Below are 13,472 nucleotides of genomic sequence, written 5' to 3'. Positions count from 1 at the left end.
GCTGCCTCGCATATGTCCTGACTGGGTTCAGCTCCCAGCAGGGTAAAACCGTTGATCAGGAAGCACGAAAGGGTGAGGGACCCACCCTACCCTTACTTTTACACCATGCTTCTGCAAGATTTGTTTAAAGATCTTGCTGCAGCCGCCTTCCTTCGGCGACCCCCCGGACTTGGCAGGTAAATCACACTTCAAATGTGCAAGCAGACAGGCAGAACTGCGTGTCTAATAAATTAATGGAAACCTCATTTTATTTTAAACTTCATAAAAGCCGTAATTATAAATATGACAAACTTAAATGAACATACATCACTATGGAGTACAGGCAAATGAACAAGCTTTCTCCAGTAGGAGCTTTTTCCACATTCTGAAGCGTAACATGATGGTAGCTGCCTTCATGGGTATAAAAATAAGCCTCTGGTGTATCAAAGTATATGTGATCACTTCAGCTGCCCTGAAGTGAGAATGTATAAAGCAATTGTTAACCTAGGAATTCTACTTCTCTTTGGTATTACCAAACAATTTAAATGTCCTTTTTGACTGAGCGATGAAAACCTCTACCATATGTACACAAACTTAATTCTAAATAGCTGGCTGTTCAAACACCGCATAGATTGTGTGGTCAAGTGCATAATTACTGTACAAAATAGTTACATGAAACTTGCATCCGGAAACTAGGACTGAACCTCAGGCTCATGGGGCGGATGGGATAGAAGCTGTTGATACCACTCATCCATGTACTACCGCTCACCGAGTCCTTGAGAACTGATGGATCGATCCGATTAACCAAGGACTAGCCTGTGCCTTCCTAACAAAACAAACTGGTGTGTGTGTGTGTGTGTGTGTCTGTGGGGCATCTCACCCTGAGCTACAAACAGCAGCATTATGGGGTCTTGTATGGAGCTTTAAGGTAGGATTTAAAAAAAAAATACACAGAAAAGGCTTTGCAGTCTGTAAGTAGGGAGAATGTCAAAACTTCTGAAGAGGCTATCTCCAGTTAGCCCTCTGCACCACTGATGATAGAGAATTAAAAATCATGTCTTTTTAGTAGTCTTCCCTCAGTGAATCAAAGAAAGTGGAAATCCTCTTAAAGCCCCTTATAGCAACTGGCTTTCGCTTTGTCAGTTATCCCCCTCATGCTGTAGCTTGGGGTAGTTCAGAACTGCATGGTGTGTGACAAGCGACTTAGGAGTGCAGGATGCTTGGTGGTATATTTTATGAGGCTTTGTATTTTAATGTTTAAAAGCTTGAACTGCATGTTTACAGGCAGAGAAGACTTAGACAGAACTGTCTAACTGGAACTCAAGTAACATGACCGATGTTCCTTTGTTACAGTCTGAGCTGCTGTGCAGCTATTTCAATTTTTGCACACATGGGCCTTCTGAAAGTCTTGCTGCATGACATTTCTGTGCTTACATCAGCATCTAATATTCTCTGTCATATGCATCAATAATGCTAAATGGTGTAGGCGGGAAAAAAGCTTAACCTACATATTGGTCTGAGGTTGTGTTATAATCTAAGGATCATTTCACTCTCCAGTCATTTTTCCAGATTTAGTTGCGGAAAAAATATAGAAGTATGTATCTGACAGAAAATATCAAAGCAAATCTTAAGTGCTTACATGAACATTTTTTTCCTAAGAAAAAAGGGCAAGAACAGTTTGTTATAAAATTACTTTGCCACAACCAGAATCTGCAGACTTATTTTTAAGAAGATTCTGTATTTTCTTTTAAATATTCCACCTGAGTGTTCTGTCCTATATGTGAAGGGAAATGTACAGCGATGGTATTCTAGTAGCCTATGTAGGTGCAACGTTTGAATAGGACTTGCCTTATAAAGGACACCGATACTAAGCTTAAATCCTGTGCAGTTATGGGGATGAGCCCGATCCACTGACTGTGCTGTATGTGAGTAGTGTGAGTGTATCCTGGTGGAGACAGGATCCTTTGTCCTTAATGCCTTTCTCCGGTACTCCTTGCTTTTAGTTCAGTACAGTATGGAAGTTGAGCCTGACGCTTGTTTCATCCAGCATGAGCTTTTGGCACTAGCTTGTGCTTGTGACTGGGAGGGGGGGGGGAAGAAAGAGAAAACCTTCCTGCAGAGTGGAAACTGACTACAGATTTTACTGTAGGCAAGTCTACCAGCTTGATCTCAAACAGCTGAGGATGTGCAAGAACTTGGTACTAAAAGCTGGCAGTTCTGGCATCTGCCTTTTGTACTGTCAAAAATATACTCAGTTGAGACTTCCTAACTACCTCTAACTTCACAGGTGATAAAATATATGCAAGACTCCACTGCCACTCTGGTTTAGCCTGAGCTAAAAACGTAACATTTTTTTAGGGAAAATGTAAGTTGAATGAAATTTTAATTTTGTAGGGATGAAGCAGTCCTTGGCGCATATTCCCCAGAGCCGAGGATAACCACAAAGAACCTAACTTGTTTTTTGCTCAGCTTGCGCCCATGCTGTTCCTGTGTTGATTTGTTGCAATAATCATCAGAAACTTCCCTGCAAAAGAAGGTAAGTCACACTGTGACAAACTTGTCACAAATTTCCTAGCCCAGATGGTCTTTGAGGGAACTGCAGTCAGAAAGGCATGTGTTTTCAATGCCCTTTTAAAGCTAGACATTTGTTAAGCAGCTGTCTGATGAAGGAAACGAAACAAAAGGAATCTTGTACTTTCTGGAGAGGGCTAATAGCAGACTTCTATGGGAACAATTTTAGCCCACGGATAATATTTCTGGTACTCCTGTAGCATGTGTGCTCAGTTCCCCAGTGACCAAATGGCACCTGTGCTCTAAAATAAGATTTAAATGCTATCTTCTTGCTTGGAAAACTGCCAAACCAACCTGAATGGCAAAGAACCTCCTATGGCTTGTTTTTAAAACACCCTCTCCCCTAGCTGTCAAATATCATGGAATTTTAAGTCTGCCGTTTGTAAAAAGACAAAAACCAATGCATTTTAGGGTCAGTGAGGCAGTTAGTATTTAAATGAAAAAGAAAAACTTGGTTATCTTTAGTCCTCTTCAGATACAATGTATATAGATCTTCTGGAGGAAGAGCACAGGTAGTAGGCTTCTAAAAAACCTTATTCTGGACTAACCTCACTTCCACTATTCTTAAGAATTCTCACCCTACTCCTATTGATGGCACTGGCCAAGCGCTCAATTCACTCACTGGTTTCAACTCAGAAGAAAAAAGGTACCTGTTAAAGGATGTCTTGTATAATGGGATGAGTAAGTGCATTTCTTGCGGCTGCGGTTTATTAGGGGGAGAGGTTTAAATGATCCTTCCCCTACAAGCTGAATACTTAAAAAAATGTCAAGGATAAAACGTTTCTTCGCTGGGATGCTGATGGTGGGTAGTTCCCTACCTCCTCGCACCAGCAAGTGAGAGACTACCTCAGTAGATACAGAGAATCTTACAGTTTTAGATGAAAGCCTTTCACACCTGCTAACTAACTGGAGGGTGTGCTGCACTGTCTGTACGCTGCTGCTGGCCGATTGTCCTGCTGATCTGGATCAAGCTAGGTCTTGCAGCTAGTAGGAAGAAAGCCACAGAGTACCTTGTGCTGTAATATTATGTATAAAGTAATACAGATAGGAAATAACAGCTCTCAAAGTACATGAGACACGAGTTAAGCCATTGCTTTTCTTTTAGAAATAGCTAAAGTGGGAATCTTCCTTTTCCTTTACTCCTGTGTACATGTTCTAGATAAGCTGAGCACGTTAGTCAGGAATACTACATGCTCAGCAGTAGTAAATTTTCATTTTGATGCGAGAACTAGTTCAATGCTGAAAACATTCAAGATAGCAGCACAAATACGTAGTAAAAGCTATTTGGTCCTGAGACTGAATAAGCAGAATACACAAGAATATTTTTTCTTATATGTTTACTTTTAAGAATAAAATCTTAAACCCATATACCCTGTATTTTGGGAGAAGAGAATTTCAATGTTGTTTTTTCTCTTATCTCACTAGACCTCAATTTGAAGTGTGGAAAAATTGCAATAAATTGAGTTCTGCCAGTTCATTTGACTATAAGCATTTTAGCCCGTTCACAAGCCTGTTGAACAGTGCTCGCTCCAATAACATAGCAGCAAAAACCACAGCTAACTGTCTACCACAATTAACTGGCCAATCGGTGATTCCATGCTTTTGGCTGTCACTTAGAATGTAATTTTCTTATACATGTGTAGTAAGAGTTATTCACCTGTTCTCAGACTGTAGGACAGATCAAAACCACCTCCTTAAACAGTAATGCACAGATCTGTCTCCTCACTGCAGCTGTGATACCTTAAGAGGAGTAGCACTGTTAAAATCTAAGAAAAAAGGACCCTCTTGCTGAGGCAGGAATGTGGTGGGGATAATGTTGTAAACTCCAGCAAATATGTTCTCCACTTCCAAGTAGCAAAATCCACACCTATGATTAGAAAAAACCACCTGTTAGACCTAAGATCTGAAGTATATCTCAAACCTCTCAGACTTCATTGAGTATTACCTGTAGTCACCACTGCTCTTTTTCTGAAAGCCATGGGAGCCAGGATCTCCTACTGTCGAGACCGTGACAAGTTCAAAACCAACGCTGTATTGCCTGCAAGTGATGTGACAGGCTGTTAGTTATCTGGGTCATCAGGATTACCATGAAGAGGGCTATTCATTAAAGACTACACAGTATAACGGGAAGACATCTAAAAGTTTTGTCACATTTGTGATGGAAACACTAAGTCAAACTTACCATGACCTGAATGTAGAATTTGAAGAAAGACAGAACACGTTTCGGGTTCAGAACTAGGCTATAGGCTATATGGAAAATGCCTGCTAGACGTCTGCCTCTGCACTTAAGCAGACTTCAAGTAGTTAAACTTGTGGTGACATACTCGGGTGCCACATGGCACAGATCCTGGGGTGTGATCTGATCGCTGTCAGAAGAATCACGGTCAGTGATCTCAGCTGAATTTCTCACGTTGCACTGTAACATGGGACAGTTTGTCTACTACCTGTTAACGCATGTGACAGGCACCACTGCCCCTGTCATTCAAACTACCCAAATATGATCTGCAAGCGCAGAAAAAAATGCATACAAAAAACCCGCGCAATTAGTGGAACAGAAGAGCCACACCTTTGCACTCATCTTCGTTTCATGAGAGGAGGAGTTTCCTCAAAGAGGGGAGGATGGATAAAGAAGTGCTGCCATTTTGTGGGGCCCACTGTCCAGCTTTGCAAAAGAGAAGATAAAACACTTGACTGCATGTCAGGAGATGTTGCTATTTAGAAGCACTGTATATGGGTATTTTGAGGCAGATCATGAATTTTGCCAAAGGAATTTGACCTGCGTAGGTCTACTCTATAGGGCACTGACATCCAGAACTTCCCCTGGCCTGCTAGTGGCAGCATAAATGCGCTTTCAGAGCTGAAGCTACTGCAGAGGCCATTATTTGAGAGCCTGTAGGGGTTTAGTATCCTGCATATTAGCTCTACTACAAAAGAAAAGGAATTACGATCGTAATTAGTTTAAGAGGAAGAAGTAATACTCTTGCTGTGTTGATGCACGCTTATTCTCTACAAACCTTGGTCCCCGTAGTTCAATTAGTAATGGCCCAGTCTTGTCCAGCTGGAACTGATAAATGGGGTTATTTTTGTAGCTGTCTCTGAAATTTCCACATCCTCCAGCACTGTGACCTTTCCACTGTCCATTAACCTGAAGGAAGTGAAAAGTACAGAAAATACTTTATATCCTGAGGATTTGTATTGCTGATTTATACACAAACAAGACCAGAGGCTCCTCTCACTTTAGAGGTCACTGACTTTAGTAATCTCTCCTCATTTTTAAAGTGCAAGTGAAAGACTCTTAAGTATTCAGAAAGCTTCACTGCAGTCCTCCACCCACCTCGATCAAAGCCTTAGATCATTTATAAGTGTAGTGTACTGTATTTTTCAGCTTATATTAAATAAGTACCAAGTGACTGTTTCTGACTATGACAAATTGCATCTAATGAAGGATCTATATTCCCCTCTATCCCATGACTACTGGACTATGCAGGTTTTTGTTTTTTCTCAGACACTCCTCTGTTGTTCTAAATGAGGAACAGCAGTAGCACAGGAAGTACAACACTACTTGAGTTGTAACCTTTCCTTTTGAAATCACTGCTGCCAGCACTGTCCATTCACCTCTACGCACTCTGAGAACCGGCATTACAGGGACAAGATATCCGTAAGGACAGATTCTGCAAGGACAAAGACATACAGGAGGAAAAATGCTGCTCAGACTTTGAGAAACAGCCCATCTGTTTGCAAGTTCCTCCTGCTAGCCGTTAAACTGAAAGGTTAGATTTGTAAGACACACCAGGCATTCACACAAATTTATAGCCGAGATCCATTTCTCCTGTTACTTCCCTCCCCTTTCTGTCAAATCAGTAAGGAGCAACATTTTTTCTTGTGATTTAATTCCTTTTTACTCAGTGTCCAAAAACCTAAAATATGGCGAGTTTGGAAGCAAGGGGGATTTCTCCCTCCACCATACTACTACCCAGGAACCTAAAACTGCTGTGTGCTGTTAGCTTTCCAGGCCTTTTCCACCTCTGCTGCACTTAGTTCAAGGAATCCCCCTAGGGCTTGGTGAGCTCCAGAGGTGACCACTCAACTTTAGTATAAAAGAAGATATAGAATCATAGAATCATAGAATCATTAAAGGTTGGAAGAGACCTCCAAGATCATCGAGTCCAACCATCAACCCAACAACACCATGCCCACTAAACCATGTCCCTAAGCGCCTCATCTACCCGCCTTTTAAATACTTCCAGGGATGGTGACTCAACCACTTCCCTGGGCAGCCTGTTCCAATGTTTAACCACTCTTTCAGTAAAGAAATTTTTCCTTACATCCAATCTAAACCTCCCCTGGCGCAACTTGAGGCCATTTCCTCTCGTCCTTTCGCCAGTTACTTGGGAGAAGAGACCAACACCCACCTCACTACAACCTCCTTTCAGGTAGTTGTAGAGAGCAATGAGGTCTCCCCTCAGCCTCCTTTTCTCTAGGCTAAACAACCCCAGCTCCCTCAGCCGCTCCTCAGAATATCTAACAGAACTTGCTTTTACTGGTAAACTGTGAATTAGTTATCATCTGCTTGTTTTTGAGCATGATGACTGCTAAGCAAGCACCAAATAAGCATTAAGCACAGGCAACTAACTTCTTGTATTTAATCGTAGAGACAGAGCTGGCCTTGGATAGATAGAACGTGCCTTTTATTTGAATACGAGACAGACTTCTTCAAATAATTAACGGGAGGTTTCCACATACTTAATTTTCTTTTGAAACATAATACAACATAAAACAGATGTTCTGCCTCAAACAGGCTGGTCACCTTCAATGAGTTTTTGACCTCCTAAAGCATTCCCCCAAACTAAGCCCAGTTTTTAAGAGCTAAAAAGGACAATGGTTTCTGGAAGAACCAAGCAAATTGTCTCGCTCTTCCCAGGAGTCTCTCTAGCCACTTACCGTTCTCCAGAACAGGCTAGCTTCAAGGGGCTGTTCCAGAAATAACAGCTGGTACGAAACACTGTCTGAACTCAAGAGCCTAGCCGCGAGCCAACATGTCCCCCTGACCACACAAAGTAATGTAATCCTTGGCTTCAGGCATGAGCGTTCTGAAAAATAAGACTGTTCCATTGTGGCTCAAACTAGCCTTGTTTCTCTCCTCCAGAAGAAGTTACTGTTTGGACAGAAGACTTCTGCCTGTAGTAGGATTCCCCAGGGTATGCATGGTAGGTACAGAGATTAAAGTTAACAGCTGCTGGCTTATTCTTTCTTGAGGATAAAATTGCTAATACGTGAAAATACATGCAAGTTACTTTACCCTGTGAGCTCTTGGCTGTATTTATACTTCAGCTGAAGGTGTAACTGCAGCTCATGTTGACAGCTGAAAAATGAACAGCAGCTGGCCCCAAAACTGCCTGGGCTTCTGACTTAATTTCAGTCAAGTTTTTTTGCTCTTGCCCCTGCTATGCTATGCATTTCTACATGAAACGTGCCGTGGGTATATTGCCTTGACCCTGTTCGGCAATGTGAGTGCTTATCCCAGTGGTTACAGACCTTTGAGATGTCTTCGCAAAATTTAGGAACATATTAATGTACTGCGATATTGCCATCCTAAGTCCGTTTTTCACAGTCTTGCTACTGGTGCCTTTGGTTTGCCATTGCTGACTTTGTCCCATCGTGCCAAGAGTTTTTCCAAGAAAATTATGCAATTCTCCTAAGGGAAAATGAGCAACGCTCTTGCAGGGTTTTTACTCTGCAGTAGTACTAGCACAACCTGATCTCTGCAGAGTAATTACATGTTAGGGTACAGGTTGTTATTCTAAAGGCCAGTCTATTCTACAAAGGCTTTGCAGTATACCTGCAATGGTACAGCTGTAACAACACACTCTGCAACAGAGGTGGAGCTTATATACCAAATGCCAGTGAAAGTTAAGCCACCATCCATCCAGAGTGGTGTGAACAGTGTGAGTCAGCCCAGGGAGTTCTATGTTGGTATGAATGATGCTAACAAGTGCAGCTAGCTGTTTGGCAAATTATATGTAACTTGAGTACAGGATTGGTCTTGTGCTAATGATGCTCAGATTAAGCTTTAGTTAAGAAGTTTCATTTGTTAAAAGATGGCCTAAGCTGGCATTTTTGGGCAGTAGTATAAAAATGTATTTAAAAACCTTGTACATCTCAAATATGGAAAAGCCAAAGTTATTATCCAGTGACCCATAAAAGAAAATATTGCTTTACCCGTTTGGAAACGGTGTAAGGTGTAGGAATCTTGGAAAAGGTGAACTTGCACAAGGAATAAACCTGTGTTGTAAAAGAAGAAGCTGGTCACACATCCATCTTGCACTTTTCATATGAAATCACGACACGTTAAAGAAAAGCAGAATTGCCTACACATCATTTTTAGATACTTGTTCACTACATGCCTATATTGCTCACCAGATGACCCCGTCTGAAACTCAAAATCCAGGATAGTGCTGGGACTAACAAGACTTAATTTTTATAAAAAAAAAAAAAAAAAAAAAAACCAAAAAACCAGAAACAATCTGCATTTTACTTTTTTCAGTGTCAAAGAGACATGTAGCATTGATCATCACATGACTCAGCAGTTACAGAAAAACCCAAATACTAAGTCCAAGGACTCAGAGAAGTCAAAAAACTTCAAATCTTAACTGGGATCTAAAATAAGCTCATTTTGGATACATAGAGAGCCAATGCTCTGCCTGTACACAGATGTTAATTTTTTATTCTAAGGACTAAAAGTATTTTTCAGCTGATTTCATTACTAAAATTTCATTACTAAAACCACACACACTATATTGTCTTAACTACAATGGAGAACATTATCAAGCACTTCATCCAGTGGTTCTGCTCCATCATTCATAGCCTCCCTCCCCAAAAATAACAATATTGATCCAGAAGTACACTTTTTTTCTCAAACTTGCAAATGAAGGACACTTTATAGCTTAATTGTTTACATTCATTATGAAATCAACACTACATACCCTGATGGTGTAATGGATAGTGTTTTGTTTCTCATACTGGGACACCACCAAGGTAAATGTATGGGGCCCTGGAGAGGTCAGCTTTATCTTGGTCAGGTAATGAGGACTGTTGATCCGAATACCATCAATATATGGAGAAGGATCAGCTGAAAAAGAAAAGGATGAACACTTTTCGAGGATCAAAAAATCCCCCGGCTTGGTAAACTTCTTAGCCATTTTATATCAGCGAGTTTTGCCGGGAAAGTCAGACTGTTGGTACTAAGGTTAGACTGTAAGCAGACTTGAGTGCTCTCAAAAGAACTGAGCCTCAGGATTTGCTCATAAAAAGAACAGTTGCTTAAGAGCAACTATTATTTTCAGGAGAGGTACATCACACATGACAGGACACAAATTCTGCACTTGAAAGTACAGCGTAAATCCCATGACTTGCAAGTACTGCTTATCCATCTCCCACCAATGTCACTATTCAAAGGAGACCTACTATGATTATGTTGAAACTTAAAGAGAAAGATAAGGAATGTTTGAGCGCTCTCAAAATCTCTGAGGAGTCTGTTCTTTCTCTGTTGGCTGGACAGTTCCAGAATGCAAGCTGCCAAAATCTTTGGCCACTGGGTAAACAAGACTTTAAAACATGTTAGTTTCTTTAACTGACACACACTTTGTCTCTCTCTCCAAATCCTTGTGATCATTGCACAGATGTAGTTGCATCCCAGTACCAATGCACATGCGTTACTTATTATAAACATCCCAAATACTTGCTTTTACAATTAGACAATGTAATTTGTTATTTGGCCTCTAATTGGTTCTTTCCAGACTTCTTTTAATTTCAGCAAAGCAGGAACAAGTCTAGCCAACTACTTCAATAAGCCCAGGATCAGGTCCTTTTATTTTCTTCCACAAAGCAACATGGGAGAGGGGAAAGGATTAATATAAAACAATGAGAAGCTTAGGAATGGGAAATCCTGGCCTCACTGCCAAGGGATTAACCTGCTTTGTATGGATCTTATTTTAACAGATGGTAAAAATAATACTGCAGCTTGACCAATCTATTTCCATGGAAAAAGGTTTTAAACGAGTTTGAGCTCGTGAGATTAAAGTTTATAAAAGAGTTTGGGTAGCGAGACAAAACATATGAATATCCAGTTCTTGCTAGTGGTCTTGCTGGAAGACTGTCTCTTTCAAGCACAACCGAACAATTCCCTCCACTATACAAATGTGTTTGGTTTGCCCACTTAAGAATGTTTTCAGTAAGACAGACATGTAAAATAAGCACTGCTACAAGTACTAGAAACACCAGAAGCATGTCTTGGGCTGTAAGGAGAAGCTGACGCTTTAACAAGATCAGCTCTTGCAAAACAGATGATGATTTGGTCAGGTCTCAACAGATGCTTTCCGCAGAAAGACAGCTTGGATTCTAAGGGAATTGGATGGCAGAGTTCACTGAATAAGACCAGAGATTAACAATGCAACCCTTACCAGCTGTTCCAATAGAAAAAACCCCACAAATTCCACTCTTGGTTGAAAAGAGCTTTAAAAGCTACTCTCTAATTAACTGTTGCTATTATCTGTTGCATGAGCAGCTACCTGAATGCAACCCTGGTTCTAAAGAGGTTCCCTATCTGTAAAAGCAACAGGCCGAGTCTGACCTGTCCTAGGAGACACCTTCAACTGAATTCTCCCAAGGAATATTTTTACACTGAGACCTCTAACTTGATGTGAAGAAGAAATAAAAATATGACGCTATTAGCCGTACCTTAAAGTTGCAGTCTACCCTATCCATTCAACCTGGGCCTTACCTTCACTTCCTGTGTCTCAACCTGTTTCAGATCTGCTATCTGTCTTGAAATAAACACACATGGCTTTTTCACAGCTACAACAAAGCTCCAAAAGCCAAGGTGAATAGAATCTGACCTATAATGACCAAGAGTAATACTCTGATAAAATTTGAACATCTAAATATTTTTCTTAAACATTCCATACCTGGTACTTTGAAATATGTTCAAGTGTTCAGCTGTATCTCATGAGCTTGCTTAGGTACTTTACTAAGCCAAGTTCATAGAACAATTAACCTTGATTATTTTCATTTAGTGGAAGCCATAAACCTTTAAATAATTTCACAAATGTGGGAAATAATTGTGCTATCAGATAAACAGAGGCACAACACCTGTTCCCTCTAAGCATTAACTACTGCCACTGCAAAATAAACAGAATAATAAAGAAAATGCTGTGCCAAAATAAGTGTCAGCAGGACTACGTAGACCTCTTAGTGTGCTTCTGACATGTACAGCTCAGTTTGTTCCTTCGGTGTAGACTGCTGAAGGTGGTCAAACAGGGCTAAACAACTATTTCAGAAGATTGACCTCTTAGAGCAAGGCATCTAGTTTTAAAGCGAACAGTGCCTTTCCTCTCCACAATATCCTTTGCAATTCTTCATTTATTTCTAACACCATCTTCTTGACAATTAAGGTACACTAACCTGGATAGTAAACTTTTCTGCCGTCAGTCTTGTATACAACCATTGTAATGAATTCCCGATTGTGTGCAAAGTCGTCCTATAAAAAACACAAATCAAGTCGAGTTGTACACTTCTGTGGAACGTAACTAATGCTTAATCAGAATCAAGCAGGCGTTCTATCATCCCCTTTGATCACCGCACGTTATGATCTGATATTTGTATTTATTGAGATACCCCATCCAATTCTTTTTAAAATACCTGAAGTAAATAAACTGCCACTAACTTCACTTCTAACAGTTCAGGCCCCAGGATTCAAAGTTACTTCAGAACCTTTATGGTGGAATATAAACACTTAGCTCAATTTTTACTCTGGGTCTGTTTCAACAATCTTGTTTGTAGGTATGTGTACCTGCTGAATTTAAAATTTACACATATCCGTAGGCACACATACCCGAACACAAAAATGTAAGCAGTAATATACTAATAACAGAAAGCTATGAAGAAAAATTTACAGAAGACATTGCAGAACTCATAATACAGGAAAAGAACCTGGCACCTTATCTGTGATGTGCCTGCTAAGCAGAACCCAGACGGCAGCACCGCCTTGTGGACACTGGACCTCTAGCTTGTACTGAGGATTATTGGCCAGGCTGTAGGCATCCTTCACCGGACCTTGCTTTGCGTCCCAAGTGCTGAAAGTAACACAGAGACGTTATGAGATGAGCAAGACGCTATTTTGTGCTTTGAAAACTAACTCCAAATCCTACATATACACAGAGCTACCCATCAGCAGTAACAAAGTTACCGAAGGCTAATTTTCTGCAGGAAGCTATGACAGTAGTTACGTAATGCACTAGTGTCAAAAGCATTCTCTTACAGTTTTGTTTTATAAATGACTTCACTACAATACAAGTGCGGTAACAAAAAAGCGCTAAATACAAACAGATTGGCTGTTTGCTATGGTGACTGCAACCACACAAAGCACAGAAAAAGCTGAGCCCCTTCAGGGAGCCCAGGCTAGCCAGTTATTGTAATGATTGCACACACCCCATTTATTATGAAGGGAAAAACACCAATGCTTTTGTAACTGTAAGACTCCGTATGTAAGCTATGGTGAGTTCCAAAAGCCTGCCAAATTTTTCCCTCCAGTTTTTTATTCGGGTAATTTTTCTTTTAAAATTTGATCTGTTTTATGTTTGGAAGAGTGCCTGCATGAAGTGTTAAAAAAAAAATAAAAATCTGAGGTACCCTGTTGCAAAATCTGCCTGCTGCCTCGTGAACTGTCTAGGCAAGGAAAATAAGGTATGAAAAAACAAAAAGCGCTGATGACTGAATGCAAAGCATGGCATGCTGGGAGCTGAAGTGGATAAAACTACTCATAAGTCCCACTGACCCTCCCACACTTAAAACCGAACGGCATGTGTGAAAGGCCGCGTTATCAACTAAGCTTCAAATTATCACCGTCATTACTCTGCTTTTTATGG

The 13,472-nt window shown here is 40.6% G+C and overlaps 1 protein-coding gene across 1 annotated transcript in view; it reads right to left on the bottom strand.

Annotated features, from left to right (window-relative positions):
• Positions 1 to 66: 66 nt before the first annotated feature.
• The window catches only part of CAPN7 (calpain 7), a gene marked incomplete at its 5' end in the record, with an annotated part of 30,130 nt that continues 16,724 nt past the window's right edge, over positions 67 to 13,472 (bottom strand). The window contains 7 exons of the mRNA XM_009324194.1: positions 67 to 4,417; positions 4,496 to 4,588; positions 5,565 to 5,695; positions 8,770 to 8,832; positions 9,534 to 9,679; positions 12,010 to 12,085; positions 12,545 to 12,680. Coding sequence (XP_009322469.1) covers positions 4,273 to 4,417; positions 4,496 to 4,588; positions 5,565 to 5,695; positions 8,770 to 8,832; positions 9,534 to 9,679; positions 12,010 to 12,085; positions 12,545 to 12,680 — 790 coding nt within the window. The remainder of the gene's footprint in view (positions 4,418 to 4,495; positions 4,589 to 5,564; positions 5,696 to 8,769; positions 8,833 to 9,533; positions 9,680 to 12,009; positions 12,086 to 12,544; positions 12,681 to 13,472) is intronic.

The sequence above is a fragment of the Pygoscelis adeliae genome, unplaced genomic scaffold (assembly GCF_000699105.1).
Source record: "Pygoscelis adeliae isolate BGI_AS28 unplaced genomic scaffold, ASM69910v1 Scaffold25, whole genome shotgun sequence".
NCBI classification, from domain to species: domain Eukaryota; kingdom Metazoa; phylum Chordata; class Aves; order Sphenisciformes; family Spheniscidae; genus Pygoscelis; species Pygoscelis adeliae.
Note: the sequence above shows the minus strand (reverse complement) of the source record. Positions and strands in the feature narration are given on the sequence as shown.